Here is a 15873-nt window from a genome sequence, read left to right as displayed (position 1 = left end):
CATGAAACTACACAAAACATGCCATAATACGAGGAATGTTGTGAAACAAGCCTAATAGCTAAAGAATAAGAGAAGACATGTAGGGAGAAAAAGAGAGATTTATTAATAAGGTGTGTATTACAATAAGGTATAATAAGATGTATATATAATAGAAGATAACTTGGACAATAAGCCTAATCTATATTAGGTATTGATAACCATATAATATATATTTTTAACACTCCCCCTTGGTTATCAACTTAATACGCTTGGAGATGTTGCCTCATTAAAAACCTTGCTAGGAAAACCCAGTGGGATAAAACCATAGCTAAGGGATAAATAGTGCAGCACGTATTATCTCCCCCCTGATTTATATATCCGTTAAAATGGTAAATATTGATCTTCTGTCAAAGTTTCAAAACGTTTGTACTCAATCATTTGTGTCTTCTTCCTTTGGCATGTGAATCGTTAAGTTGAACAACGTTGCATGATCTTCACGTGAAAACTTCTATTGTATCATCTCGTAATCATATATTATTGTATTGATACCCTGTTGTGTTTCTCTGCATCGACAAGACTAACAAAACTTGTTTCGATAGGTTAGTATAATATAAACAAATATTTTCATACCTGAAATATATGTTTTAACCCGTTGTGGTGTCTCCTAGTAGAACACATGCCAGTAAATATAAATAAAGAAAATAATAATCATATACAGCTAACAGTACAACATAATGCATAAATGCATTTAATTATGGTATTTCCGAACCAATAATATTCATATTTAGATAGACAATGATATAGAGTCATTGTTAGCATCCTTTAACATGCTAAAAGGATTCAGTTTGTCCATGGTAAAATGTCTCAACATTTTATAGATGCATTTTGATGGATTTATAAACATATAATTACACATATACTCGAACTATAAGTCGAGCAATAATCACACCATGTCAAGGTCTTTCAAAAAGAATTTTCTCTGTAAAAGCTCATAAGTTTCTCTCGGTGATATGTACATCATTATAAACTTTGATTATAATGACCTTTTAAGACTGAAATTTTGATAAAGGTATGGCTAATTATATCCAACTTATCTCCCTCTTTATCAAAATATCTTTTGATTTGTGCCAAGCTCAATTCGAATAGGTTAGTTCATACGTAATAAGCATAAATCCATCCATTTACCAATCCATCATGGACTTCTTTTCAACTTGACAAATTATGTATACACATTCACTTTTCCAGGATTTTTGTTGCATAAACTTGATCATTAACACATCATTTTGTATCACATATCAAAAATCCATATTGTACCGTTTATTTGTTCATTGAGATATTGTACTTATAATGTGTATTCTCTTCTATGTGTATGCTTATTGATGCACATAATCAACTAATCTTTCAAGTATTCAATTACCTTGGCAAAATTTTTAGGAGTTCCATTTATGTTCAACATATTCAATGTCATAAAGTATCAAATATGACTTTATACACAACAATCATTATGTTCTCAAGAACTTACTTTACATGATTTGATAATTCAAATCCTTCATAGATTTTCTTGTAAACTCTCAGTATCAACTGAATAACAATATTTATTGGACGCATATCAATTCTCTCTTTATATTACCAGACTGTTTAGTTATCGGAAAGTCATTGCTTCCACCATTGGAGAATGTGTCTCCTCATAATTAATCATGGGTCTTTGCAAAAATTCTTATGCCATCAATTTGGTCTTATATCACTTGATGATTTTCATAACTCATATACAATACCCGTTTGTATCTAACACATTTTACAACTTTAGTTGTACGGATTGCTGGTCCAACAAACTTTCCGTTATTTAGAGAATTCAACTATGCCCTGTTTGCGTCTTTCCATTTGGGCCAATCATTTTATAGGCATATTTAGAATCTTAATCCTCATCATCATCATTTCAAGCGCTAATTATACATATATATAAAAGTATAACGACGTTGACTTTATTTCGATTCCATATATCTTTGCAGACATGATACAATATAATTTATTGAGAGCTCTTTGTTTTCAGGTACCTAAGGTTCTTCAAGAACCATCATGTCTAATTTCTTTCAAGAGACCGTTTACTGCACCTCGACTTAACCATCTTTATTACTTGATCCAATTTTCGAGGAAATTTTAACTTTGGAACCGATCAATCTACCAGGCTACAAGCGTGCATTAGAATTATTATCAATATGTTTTTGTCCTTCCGGGACATTTATAAATTGGAGCATTAGCAGTTCGTATAGGTGTCTTAGCTAGACACTCTCTCTTGGTCAGTGAATCGTCTAGTAATTCATTCGCTAATCTTTATTCATGAATTATCCTTTGAACTTTTAGTTCATATAATTAAGTTTGAGGATCAATGATAATTCGTTCCAACTAAATTTGTTTTCCAACTGCTTTAAATCTCCCCCTTATGTTGGGAATATTGATTCACTAAAGTGAAAACTAATGAGCCATAAGCAAATATCTAATTAGTGCATCAAACTTCCTTTGTGACCTCATCTTCGTGTTTTATGGTGGATTAATTTCAGTATATAACACACACGAAATATTAGATGAGAAATTCTTGGTTACTGACCAAAAACCAATTATAATGGGGAGGAAGTATCATAACTTGTTGGCTTGATGTGAATTAGTTTCTAAGACATGTAACATCATATGTACTCAAATTCAAACATGAACCTTTGTTCTTGTGATATTTCCTTTGCAACAAATTATAAACGTCGAGCAATTGTCTTTAACAAAACAGTTTATGTAAGAACATAATCTGTTATGATGTTCAACACTTATTCCAATGATCATTATTAACTTGGGAATCAAATTTATTATTATAACTGAATGTAAATATACCAATATGGAATAATATGCTTCCTATCTTATTAGCTAAGCCAAATTTCTCACAAACTTCAAGTTGTGAATTTGATAACCATTTAGACGATGCATCGATTTTGAAATACTAAATGGTATCATGTTAGGATTTGTATATCCTTTTCTTATTCCATAACATTTAGGGATTCACACCCTCCTTTGATTGTTAAATAAATAATTCCCATTGAGAGCAATATTTACTTGTATAATCATTATGAAGAATCTTTTGGTTCTTCAATAAATTTCACATCATTGACTCGGTGTGGTCTAACCGATCATGCCAAGATAATCATGATCCATAAAATTCATGTTTATGATCATATATGCATTATGCTTCTTTAATGCAAATAGTTAAATATGAGAGAACATTGTATTATCATTCCAAACAATCATGTGATTTCACTTTTGTATTTTCACATTTTGTTCTCATATATGATCAATTCCTTTGCCACTTGTGGTGGTCGATCTCATTATTAGCTTGACCATAATTATAATTATGAATCGATCTCATTATTAATATAATCATCGTTACAGTTTTTTCAATGTCCATGATCGCAACGATCAATACACAATCACATTCGTTTTAGGAATGATATAAAACCAAACCATTTTCATGGTTTATTCATAATTTTCTCGAACACGGATACATAATCACCTCAAACCTTTCATATGTTTTAATGATATGCTACACCCAATAACATATCTGAGGTTTGACAAACAAAAGATGATTTATCTTATGATCATATATGCATTATGCTTCTTTTATATATACTCTTTCATTAGAGTAATATAAAACAAAACTTAGGTTTAATTATTTTGTTCAGTACTATGTATATAAATAGATAATAGCATATAAGTGCAATGTACAGATAAACTCAAATTATACAGTACATGATATTATAACATGTCAACATATACAGTGAGTTATAATAGAACTCTGTGAAATAACATTTTCATCACTTACAAACAAATACATATAATTTATGTATTAAATTACCACAGTATAACCAATCAAATGTATATCTCATACACAAATATTTACGAGTCTATCTTGAAACATAAACAAATATCTATCAATTTATGTTATGTTATAAATGTTATAAAATTAACGTAAGATTTAAGACATCATCGATCGAATAGCATATAAGTCGTAAATGTAAAGAAACAAACAATATCTTTCAACTATTTCATAAAATATGTCATGCGGTTAAATCTTTAAACGGATTTAACATGATGAGTATAAACAATTTAAAGATTATGAGATAAAATACCAATAAGTTGTCACAATTTCTTCGGTTATTTTAAAAGACTATTTAAAGACAATAACTGGTTTGATTTAGCATTACGTATTAATTTTATAATAAAATAACTCATGCTTCAAGAGATATTATATTTTACACGTATAAAGAAAATAAATTTCATGTCAAGTTTCCGAATGCATTATTGATTTCTTTTGTGTGAATGGCAACATTAAATAGTACTCTTAATATAATCAACTTATATAATCAATTATATATATTATTCTGTTAAAAAAAATCAAATTTTCTTTGTACCAATCTTAAAATATATAAATTTATGCAATTCACATTTTTTTTTATCAAGTTAAAATACAAACCTGTATATGATAGCTTCTAGAAATATCATAATAAATAAATAAATAAATAAATAATGATAAGATCTTTAACTTATTTTGGGTTTATATTACTTTTGTTAATAACATAATCAATTCTATTTATAACCATAACAATGATTTTATATTATAAACTCAAAATTTATTGATTTAATAATATATGATGAGATTATGAGAACATTGTATCTCTTGATTATATGCTAAACATTTAATGACTCAAATATGATTATTATTGTAGTCATATTCAAAAATTCATGATTCTTGTTCATATGTATCTTAAAATAAACTAAAATATATATAACATGATTATTCACATGAATATAAAAAAAAAAGTGTCCTAACTTTTAAATAACAATCATGCAATCTATGTTAAACATGAACTTTATAATGAATTGATATGTATCTCTAGTTTTTTTATTTAAAAGAAAAACTAATAACTATAAAACTTCAAATAACACAATTAATATAGGATACGTATACATATGCCTACTATTTTCCTTATGGAAAATAGTAAAAAATTATACTAAATCACATTATTAATAATCATACAACTTGATTGTCAGTAACGAAATCAATGAAAGAAAATTAAATCAATTAACATACTCTTTAAGCTTTAGATGTTGATGTGCACTCAAAGATAAGAGCAAAACAAGTCGATAACACGATCAAAATTTATAAGAATTTATGTTTGAGAAAAAAGAAACAACAATGCTAAGATAATATGCACATACCTTATGATGTGTAATCCAACTCCAAAAGCAATCTACGTACCTTATGATGTGCAATCAAACTCCAAAAGCAATTAGTGCTGATAACGTGTTGTGAAACAAGCCTAATAGCTAAAGAATAAGAGAAAACATGTAGGGAGAAAAGGAGAGATTTATTAATAAGGTGTGTATTAAAATAAGGTATAATAAGATGTATATATAATAGAAGATAACTTGGACAATAAGCCTAATCTATATTAGGTATTGATAACCATTTAATATATATTTTTAACAACGAAACCATAAATATGATTTTTGAATTATTAAAAGAAATAACAAATGGTGTGTTTTGGAATTATTAAAATTAATTTTATTTTTTTTGGATTAGCTCAACCTATGCGGAGTGTGATATTAGGCGGTATAAATTGTCCGCGTTTTTCCTGTTTGATTTTCAGGATTTGTTGAAGATAATACTTGATGTTTTATAGAGACAAAGCAACCGTTCTTCGAGTGGTGTGTCTAATTACTACGTGGTGCTTGTGGAAGATGTGAAATGCCTTTGTCCATAATAGGGTGACGATTCATCTTTCGGGTTTGATTAAAGAGAAATAAGTTTTGGGTTTTCTTTAGGTTAAAAATAAGTAAAACATGATGAGCCTTACTTGGAATGATTGGCGTCGTTTTAAAGTGTAAAGGTTGTTTTGGGGGGTTGTGTTTGTGGGTGTCGTATTTTTTTGTGTGTTTTGTGGTCGTATTATTTCTAGCGTCTTGCTAGTTTTAATATATTTTATTTGTCAGGCGTTAAAAAATAAAAGAATAACGCTTTTAAAATAAAATACAGCCAGAATCATCAAGTATACACCTACTACATCGTATTGTACTTTTATCATTTGAACCGTGACGTACGCAGTTTTAGATAATTTTTTTTAAAAAAATGTTACTAATATAAATTTAGTCAAATAATAAACAAGAAGTTAAAATGAATCCTTCAAAAATACAACTACAATGCACATTTTAATATGCAAATGCAAATGATTACAATCGTCCAAGATGGAAGTGGTCTCTGGTGTGGTACCAATTGCATTTTGTCCTTGTACAAAAGTTTCCACTATCTTTTTGGTCCACCTTTCTTGGATTCAAATTGTAGTGATCAAAATTCATCAAATACCTTTTCCTACAACATAATAACTAGAGATTCTGGCCAACAAAACACATGGACGGACAGATTACTCATTACTCATATGAATATAACGACTAAAAGTATAAATAAACCAGTAAATTAAATTTCTTAAATATAAACTAGTTATTTGACCTGCCGCATTGCGGCGGGGTTTGGTTTAGTTTTTTGTATTTCTTTGTCAATTGGTGTAAATTTTTGTGTTTATTTGTGTATTAAGGTTCGCAACACTAATTAGATAGCCATTAGCCATAAAAACTTGAGACATAGAAGACTGTCGCCTCAGAAGACATTTCCAAACAAATTACAATACAAACAAATTACTACAAAAAATAGATGACAAACTGAAGGAAAGTAAGCACTAAGTTACGTATTCAAATTGAACCGATCTGCTTTCCTGAAGCTTTAAGCTTCTCCTAAGACTTATTTTCAATTTTCTTTTAGCCTTGTTTTCTTCTGTATTTGCACCTCCGGTGGTTGCTCACATGAGACTGCAAGACAATATGTAATCAAACCAGATTCTTTGATGCACAAATGGCATGCTAAAAGAGAAACCTGGAAACCAACCAAATGAACCAAATGAAATGCAAGCTAAAGTGGCAGCCATGAACATACAGGTTAGGCCGTTAGGTTATAACACAAAAAAATGCAAGTAAAGTCACTTCAAATGGCCCACTTAATATTTATGGAAACAATCACATAACGCACACTGAAAAGCTTAATGCTAAGTAAAAACAAATGGCTAGTCTGGTAGGCCTCATACACAAATACAATATCATACACTTCAAAACTAAAACCACATGTAAAATTTTTGAGAAGCAGACCAAACCTCACATTCAGCTAACTTTATGCATCCATGTAAAATTCTTTAAAAAGTATATATATGAAACACCATATATATATATATACTTTAGATGTCACAAAAAATTATGAGAACAATCAAAGTCACTAACATTTGAAAGCTAAGTAAAAACAAACACCTAATCAATTAGGCATCATACACATATATAAAACATACACTTCAATAGTAAAACCACATGTCACCTTGTAAAGAACCAATGAAGCTATAACCTTGTTGATAAAAAGAAATTGTTTTATGTTGTCCCCCAAAATACATAAATGCATACGCATTTCATTAAACAACTTGTAAGAACCAACCATTGATATTCGGTATAAATGACATACATTGCAACACTAAAACCACATTTCATATGTACAAACTACAAAGAATAAGACCTAACAAAGAGAGTTGCAATGTATGTAGGATTAATATAAGAATCAATGTTTACTATAATTTAACACTTGAAAATGTAGAGATTGATTTGGTAGCAACAACCTTTGCCAAGTTTAACTTCCTTGTCCCAGGTAGAGGTGTACAGAAAAACCGTTTTGGGACCGGTTCTATGCCAACCGAGCCGAACAGGTTTGACAATAAAACCAATTTCACCCAAACCGACCAAAACCGCTGGTTTCCCCATGACCAGTCTTTGACCAAAGCGGTTCGATTTGGGAAAAGAAACCAGTTTTGTACACCTCTAGTCCCGGGTGGAGCATGTAAAAGAAAAGCCCTCTGAGGCCGCCTTTTACCTATCTTATAAACAAAGTATCAAGTTGTTGACAAAAACATAATACAACTCTACAAAATATGTGCTTGTCAAGAATCACTTGAGAACTTATGTTATAAGTTATACTGAACCGAATGATAATAAGCCATCTTTATCTAATTATCCACCCTACACCTTAACCACTACATCCAAGTTCATCAGTAGTTGTAAAAGTCAAGCCTCATCATGAAAAGCATATACATGTTTGCACAGAAAGTACTGGCATTAAATTGAAACCAAACTCAAATAAATTCTGCAATAGTATTAGATCGAAATAAAAATCAAATCAATGTTGCAATCTAAGAGTAAACGACTTAACATTCAATGCAACTATAACTATTGTTGTGCTTTATGACTGAGTGCGTGTAAAACTCGGTATGATCGTGAGAAAGAAAATGCGAATGAGCATTTTCAGAGTTAGGGTTTAGGTAGCCAGCGTACACGAAGAAACTGGACGTATTTCTAAAGCAAGTCTGATTGTAATGGGATGGTAGGAAGAAGAATGTAGTGACATACCGCCACCGCCACCGCCACCGCCACCGCCACCTAGGGTTTCCCTATACGACTCGCGTATGGGCTGTACGAGTCCTATAGAGCTATATGACTCGTATAACAACTATTTGACTCGTATAAATTGATTTACTTTAAAAATACAAAATACCGGAAATATCAACCGAGTTGGTTATGGCTTTTGAAAGACGTTCAGGGGTGTATTATATAAATATTGTTACCGCGAAAGAAACATCAACGAACGTCGTTGGAAGTATCTCAGCGCTTGTTCAATTCAATTCAATTCACACATTTGAAAGTGCAAAAATCCCCAAATCATGGACGCTAAAACCCTAATTCCACACAACTACTATTACCACTTCAATACAGTCTTCATAACTCCAAATTCCAACCAATATTTATATTATAATACTACTCCTTCACAATCACAACACCGCCTTCAATCACTCTTCAGAAGAACAAACAATCGGTTGTTTACTCCAACACTTTCAAACAACCGGATTCCTGCTACGGCTACCTCTATTATCGACACCGGTAAGGACGATGATAAGGAGGAACAAGTAGTTGTCAGTCATTTGGCGGGAAACGAGAGCATTTGGAATCAGTTGGTGGAGATTGCCAAGTTCTCAGGTCCAGCTGCAGGACTCTGGTTGTGTGGACCCTTGATGAGTTTGATTGATACTGCTGTCATTGGCCAGTCCAGTTCCGTCGAGTTGGCCGCTTTAGGTTACCTCGGTTATCTTGTTCCTTTTCGCATATTAAAATAACAACTAGCTGAGAACGTATTAAACAATACCAATCTACATTAGCAATGTTTTATAATAACAAAGAAAAGACCTAATAACAACAAAAGATTCAGTATCAGCAACATAATAATAACAACAAATAATTATAACAACGATAGAGAAAAGTCTAATAATAACAACAAAATACAAATCAACAAATACTTATAAAAACAAACCTAATAATAACATCAATTTAGTTCTCACTGTTTTCATGTTAAGAAGTATATGTATTTGAACCCGAAACCTATCATGGATGTGATTTTGTGATAAGTGATTGTTTAAATATTTGATTGCAGGCCCGGGAACGGTGCTTTGCGATTACATGAGTTATGGATTCATGTTTCTTTCTATAGCTACTTCAAATATGGTGGCCACTTCACTAGCCAAACAGGTTTCTTTCATATGTATATATTTAGCTTTCATATTTCTGTACCTGTTGAATAATCTGACTAGTCAAGTTGTTTAGGATAAATCCGAGGTGCAGCATCAGATATCAGTTCTGCTTTTTGTTGGAATGACATGTGGTATAATGATGCTTTTATTTACAAGGTTCCGGGGAGAGTGGGCGTTGAGCGGTAATAACATCTTTTTTTTTCTGTAGAAATAGTACAAACAATAAACAGGTTCTTGATCTTTGAACAAATGGTATCATGTTAATTTTGAAATTTGCCAGTGTCGTCTGACAATCAAATTTGTCTCTAAATTTGAATCTAGGTATCGTCTTTTGTATTTTCCATTAATAAAGTTCTGTACTTGAATATTTTCAGCCTTTTCTGGAGCCAAGAATGCACATATGTTATCAGCAGCAAACACATATGTTCAGGTCCTTTGGATTCTACAAAACTTTTTTGCATAAACTTATTACTTATTTTTATATAACATCATTTTTGTTTAATCAGTAGAATGTGTTTGTTATATGTTAATAGATACGAGGCTTGGCATGGCCTGCAATTCTAGTGGGGTGGGTTGCTCAGAGTGCAAGGTAGACACTAGACACATCATGAATTGACTAGGCGTGTAAACGAGCCGAGCTGAGCCCAAGCTCGCCTAGGCTCGAGCTCGGCTTGTTTCAAGTTCTATTTCTAAAGCTCGGGCGTGGCTCATGGGTAGTTTTTCAGGCTCGATCTCTTCTTGGCTCGGGATCGACTCGTTTATTATTTGTCAACTACTTTATACATTTGTAGTAATAATATTTGCATTCCTTATATTATACTTTTTTTTATAACATAATATATTAGCTTCTTTTATTTTATTCTATACATAATTACTGGTATATAAATGTATAATTAATATATTAAGTAAGATATATATAAATATTAGGCTCGTTTAGGCTCACCACCTAGCTCGATAAGTGAAGCTTTGGCTCGGGCTCGTTTGTCAAACACGCCTATTTAGGCTCAAGCTCGTTTAAGCTTGGTTTGATTCGAACTTTTAGCGAGCCAATCCCGATTATCTCACGAGCCGCTCGGCTGGCTTACACTATAGTTTTGACCCCACTCCATTTTTAACTGTTTCACGAACCGACCCACTCGTTTTGCCAGGCTTAATATTTCTTTTTAACCAGCCTGGGAATGAAGGATTCATGGGGACCCTTGAAGGCTCTGGCAGTTGCAAGTATTATTAATGGCATTGGTGATGTGGTGCTCTGCTTATTTTTAGGGTACGGTATTGCAGGAGCCGCATGGGCAACAATGGTGTCTCAGGTATGATTTTTTTAGCATGGATTGGTTAAGTTGTCGTATAGGTCCTGTGACACCTCACACGTATTGTAGGTGGTTGCAGGATTTATGATGGTTGAAGCTCTGAAAGATAAAGGGTATAATGGTTATGCGGTTGCAGTTCCATCGGCTAATGAACTTGTACAAATATTCAAGCTTGCTGCTCCGGTATTTATAATGATGATGTCAAAGGTTTGTATCATTATTTCCAAAAAGATAGCAGGCCAAATAAAAAAAAGTGACCAAATTCTCTCAACTAGTTATAAACTATTCGAACTAGTTGCAATCATAGTTATTAAAAGCGTGCACTTTTTGCGCTTAAGCTCATTTAAAGCGCCAGGCGCATTAATTACGATTAGCATGCAGTAGATATTTAAGGCGCAGTCTTATTTTCCCAAACCTCCCCATGCGTATTAAATTCCCTTTAATAATCTGTTCCTATTCTCTAGGTCTCTAACACTCCACTATTTAAGGGGTTCCACAATCAATATTATAGCACACAAAATCATCAATAAACTAAGAATTTACAGGTTAGTTACAGGTTAGTTTATTCTTAAAAAACCTAAATTCGGATTTTTTGTTCTTTGTTTCCTATAATCTTATCTAACTTTAATATTTGTTTCAGCTTTAATGTTTGTTTCTTTACTCTGCATTTTTTGTTCTCTGCATTTTGAGTTGTTTTAGTTTTTGGGTTTTCTGTGTTTTGGTTTTTCGTTTTTCTAATTATGATGTACTTGGTACTACTTCTTGTTTTGGATTTTGGATTTTGGTTGTTTTATAAACTATTTGAAGAATGAATGTATGTGTTCTTCATAAGATGTTCTATTCAAGTTAAAAATTTTGTTTTTATAATGTGCGCTTTTTTTTCAAAATCGGGCGCTTTTTTTGCGCTTATCGCCCGGGCGCTAGACCCAGCCTCAACGCTTTCGAGCGCTTATCGCATTTGATAACTATGGTTGCAATGCAATTCTCTGAACTACAACATTTCCATTTTCTATAAATAACGACATTAATTAACAATTCGGTTACACTGAATAGAGAAAATGTTGATTCAATGGTTCTCTGAGTCTCTAATTTCATTCAAGTATATATTTGATTCAATAAGTCATAAATCTAATTTAAGTATATGATCATCTAAACCAAGAAGCCAACGGAGACTGGTTATTACCAGTGTCACATGCCGCCTAATAAACTTGGTTTTAAAAAGCGCGCTTAAAGCGCAAAGCGCACTAAGGCGCAGGCTCCATCGCTTTTGTGTACATAAGGCGCACTCTGTACAAGAAGCGCAACAGAGGCGCAAAAAGCGCACCAAAAAGCGCCCAAAAAAGCGTAAAAAGCGCGCGCTTCAGGTACACCACAACTTTTTGTGCATCCAGGCGTTGTACACTAGGCTTTTGAACCTAACTTATAGGTAAATTATATACTAAATAATATATAAAGGCTATATAAAGCTATATATTGGGTAGTGATGCTTAAAAATATATGGGATACATAAAAAAAATTTTACATGAGCAGTTTGCGCCTCACGTACGTAAAGCTCGCCGCTTTTGCGCTTCACGCTTTGCGCCTTAGTTTTTTACCCTGTCACTTTTGTGCGCTTCACGCTTTTTAAAACCAAGATGCCGCCCCTGGGATCCTTTTCCGTTTCCAGCCCATTGAGCCACTCGACTATTCATCGGCTGGTTAGAAACGGAAACTGAACCCGGGTGGCAGTATCCACAGGTGATAATAGTCTTACCTCCATTGCCTTGGTTTAAATTAGCATATAGTTGAACTAAAATCTTGACTTATTGAATTGATATACTTGATCGAAATTTTCATTCTGAGGAACTGTTGAAGAAACCTAATTGTTAACCATTGTTGTTTTATAGAAAATGGGAATGTTATCGTATGAGAATTGCATTTTAATTAGTGTCGTAATTATGCATTTGGAGAAGTGAGATAGTTATAACTAACTGGAGACATGGGAAAAGCTTAATAATGCCCCCCCCCCCCCCCGGTTTTTTTGCTCAGTAATGTCGATCGTGTATTCGTGTCTGGTTGAATTGTTCAACGCAAACACAAAATGTTTGACCCGTATATCTACACGCGCCAAACAGGTTGGTGGGTAATAATTAAGTGGTAAATGTGTTAATCTGGCTGGTGGGTTGTTATAAATGGGTTAAACGGATTAATGGGTCAATCTAATTAACTAAACTGGTTAAAAAACGCAACTGAACATGATCCGTTTGATTAAACACGTCAATCCGAAACACAAAACCGTTTTTTAAACCAGATAGATATGTCAACCAAAACCTGATTATTTTCGTATCGTATTCAGTCATGTCAGAAATTGCCACCCTTACATACAACACCTTAAATAATTTATTTTTAGGCTCAGATTGTTTTTGTAATCATATTTAACACATGTTTTAGGTGGCATTCTATTCTCTACTTGTATACTTTGCAACATCAATGGGCACACAAACCGTTGCTGCTCATCAGGTTGGTGGGCCCGCCTTAACTTGTTTTTTGCTATTAAAGTCAACTCACTTTGTTTGACTCTTAACTAATTTCTGTTACTTCAGGTTCTTGTCCAACTATTCTGTATGTTTGCTATAGGAGGTGAACCGTTATCTCAAACCGCGCAATCGTTTATGCCAGAACTTTTATATGGTGCTAAGCGAAGTCTGTCAAAGGTTAACTTGTGTAGTTGTTTTAGCTTCTTTATTTTTATAATTTAAATAGTTTGTCTATGATCTTCACATATGTTTGTTGTTATTATATTTACTCAGGCAAGAACGCTGTTAAAGTCAATGGTGATAATTGGTTCGTTGTGCGGTTTAATATTAGGTGCTGCTGGTACAATTGTTCCGTGGTTGTTTCCTAAAGTTTTTTCACCTGATCCTCTGGTCATAAAGGAGGTTAGCTTGATAACTACTTGTTTAGTTACATAAAACCGGTCATGTTGGGGTTGACCTGTTTAACACGTAATCCATATAACCCAATTTTTTACAACCCACCAACCCGATTAACACACTTATAACTTGGTTATTATTCGCCAACTTGTTTAACAGTTTGGGTTTCATGATTTTAAGCGTCTGTGGGATAGGCTGATGTTTTTGACATGAATAAAATATGGGTCGTGCTCAAATAGTCAGGTTGAACGATTCAACCCGCAATGCGCCAACCCGACATGATTGACACCTCTACATTATGAAAGAATAAAATTATTTGTTTCTTGAAGTATTTTGGTTATTTTCTTTTAATGCAGATGCACAAAGTTCTACTTCCTTACTTCCTTGCTTTATTTGTCTCTGCATGTACTCATAGTCTTGAAGGAACATTGTTGGTATGCTTATTTTATAGTTTTATAACTAACCTCTTTTTGTGTTTCGCTTTTTCATTACTGAATATTAATTTCTGGGTGTGTTAAAATAGTTACGATATGAATCTTGATTGCAGGCGGGACGTGATTTGAGATTTATTAGCATATCAATGAGCTCAATCTTTTCTTTGGGCGCTCTTCTTCTCATGGTAAGGAATTCAGATTATTGTTCTCTAGTGTTAATATTTTTTCTGCTTTCTGAAAATCATGAATATATTCATGAACTACTCTGTCTCAAACCACGTGCAATATTTGAAATCTTCGTGGGCTTGACCTATTTAACCCGTTTATAACTTTATATTTTAGGTCTTAAAATCAAATGTTTTGTGGCGAAACTTATAATGATTTGAATATTTTATGTTACTATTTATAAGTTAATTAGTAATTATTATTTTTAGATAGCTTTGCATTTTTAGTTGTAATTGTAAAATCTAAATACGTTAAAATTAAAAAAAAATCGGCTTAACCTGATTTTTTTTTCTTTTTGTGCATTAATACTTTGAAATTACGTATTGGTGGGGCTGTAAGTTTTCAGGCAGCGGGTCTCATGGGTATATAACAAAAGAATCAATGATATCAACATCTTGTATGATCTTTAACATGTTACATGGTGTTGAAGCATAACGTTTGATTTTTTTTTTATTTTTTTTTGTAATGCTATATTTACCTTCTCTCTTGTTTGCAGTTTTTTAGTAATCTAGGATACGGGTTGCCCGGCTGTTGGTGGGCTTTAGCTTTGTTCCAATGGGTAAATTTTAACTTAAAACTACATCTTAACATCACATGTTCAAAATGTAACTCTAATATTTTTTATTTACTGTTATTTACAGTCTCGTTTTACTGTTGCTCTTGTACGTCTCGTGTCACCAAATGGCGTCCTTTACTCTGAGGATATGACCCGTTATGAAGTCGGGGGCGTTAGCACCGCTTAGCATGACTTGTAATTGGTAGTTTGAATCTTGTTAACATCAAAGATGTTAAGATGATTCAAGTATGTCTTTGTGATAGCATGATCATCACCATAGATTATGTACATGCTCTATATAGTATATTATTTGCTTAAGTCAAAAATTCAAGAAATTACCAGAATTAGGTGATAACTTTTGTTGGATTATTTTAGGGATGACTCAAATTATGCACAACACACGTAAATGACTGTAAATGCAGATTAATTTCTTAAGTTTTATTTGCTAGGTAAAACAAACTAAGATTTACATAAGGAATTCAGTCTTAACCAACAGTCTTAAATGCAACATCTCAAAACAATGCAATTCTCAAGGTTTCTTTTAATAAATGAACATTTAAACAATTATCTCTGCTTGTTTTTTGACAATCATAAAAAAAACTTATTTTTCTAAACAATGGCTTTCAGTTTTCTCGTCATTCTCTTCGCAGAATTATAAGAAAATTTGGTCATTGTGTAACAATCGTATTGTGGTGGTATCAGCTATGTTCTAAAAGTGAAAACGAAGTTGCTTAGAAACTTAGCGACGCTTAGATT

General features: G+C 32.6%; 1 protein-coding gene across 1 annotated transcript; it reads left to right on the top strand.

Annotated features, from left to right (window-relative positions):
• Positions 1-9597: 9597 nt before the first annotated feature.
• LOC143572731 (protein DETOXIFICATION 46, chloroplastic-like) lies at positions 9598-15443 on the top strand. The gene is made up of 13 exons (XM_077057825.1): positions 9598-9678; positions 9754-9862; positions 10055-10110; positions 10214-10269; positions 10852-10990; positions 11060-11197; positions 13421-13489; positions 13573-13683; positions 13780-13908; positions 14259-14336; positions 14450-14521; positions 15058-15120; positions 15203-15443. The coding sequence occupies exons 1-13, from the start codon at positions 9610-9612 to the stop codon at positions 15302-15304; spliced, it is 1191 nt and encodes a 396-aa protein (XP_076913940.1). The 5' UTR covers positions 9598-9609; the 3' UTR covers positions 15305-15443.
• Positions 15444-15873: the final 430 nt, after the last annotated feature.

Source organism: Bidens hawaiensis, unplaced genomic scaffold (assembly GCF_021521415.1).
Source record: "Bidens hawaiensis isolate Kalapana, Puna unplaced genomic scaffold, B.hawaiensis_p1.1 tig00000097_1, whole genome shotgun sequence".
NCBI lineage: Eukaryota > Viridiplantae > Streptophyta > Magnoliopsida > Asterales > Asteraceae > Bidens > Bidens hawaiensis.
This window is presented reverse-complemented; position numbering and strand designations above follow the sequence as displayed.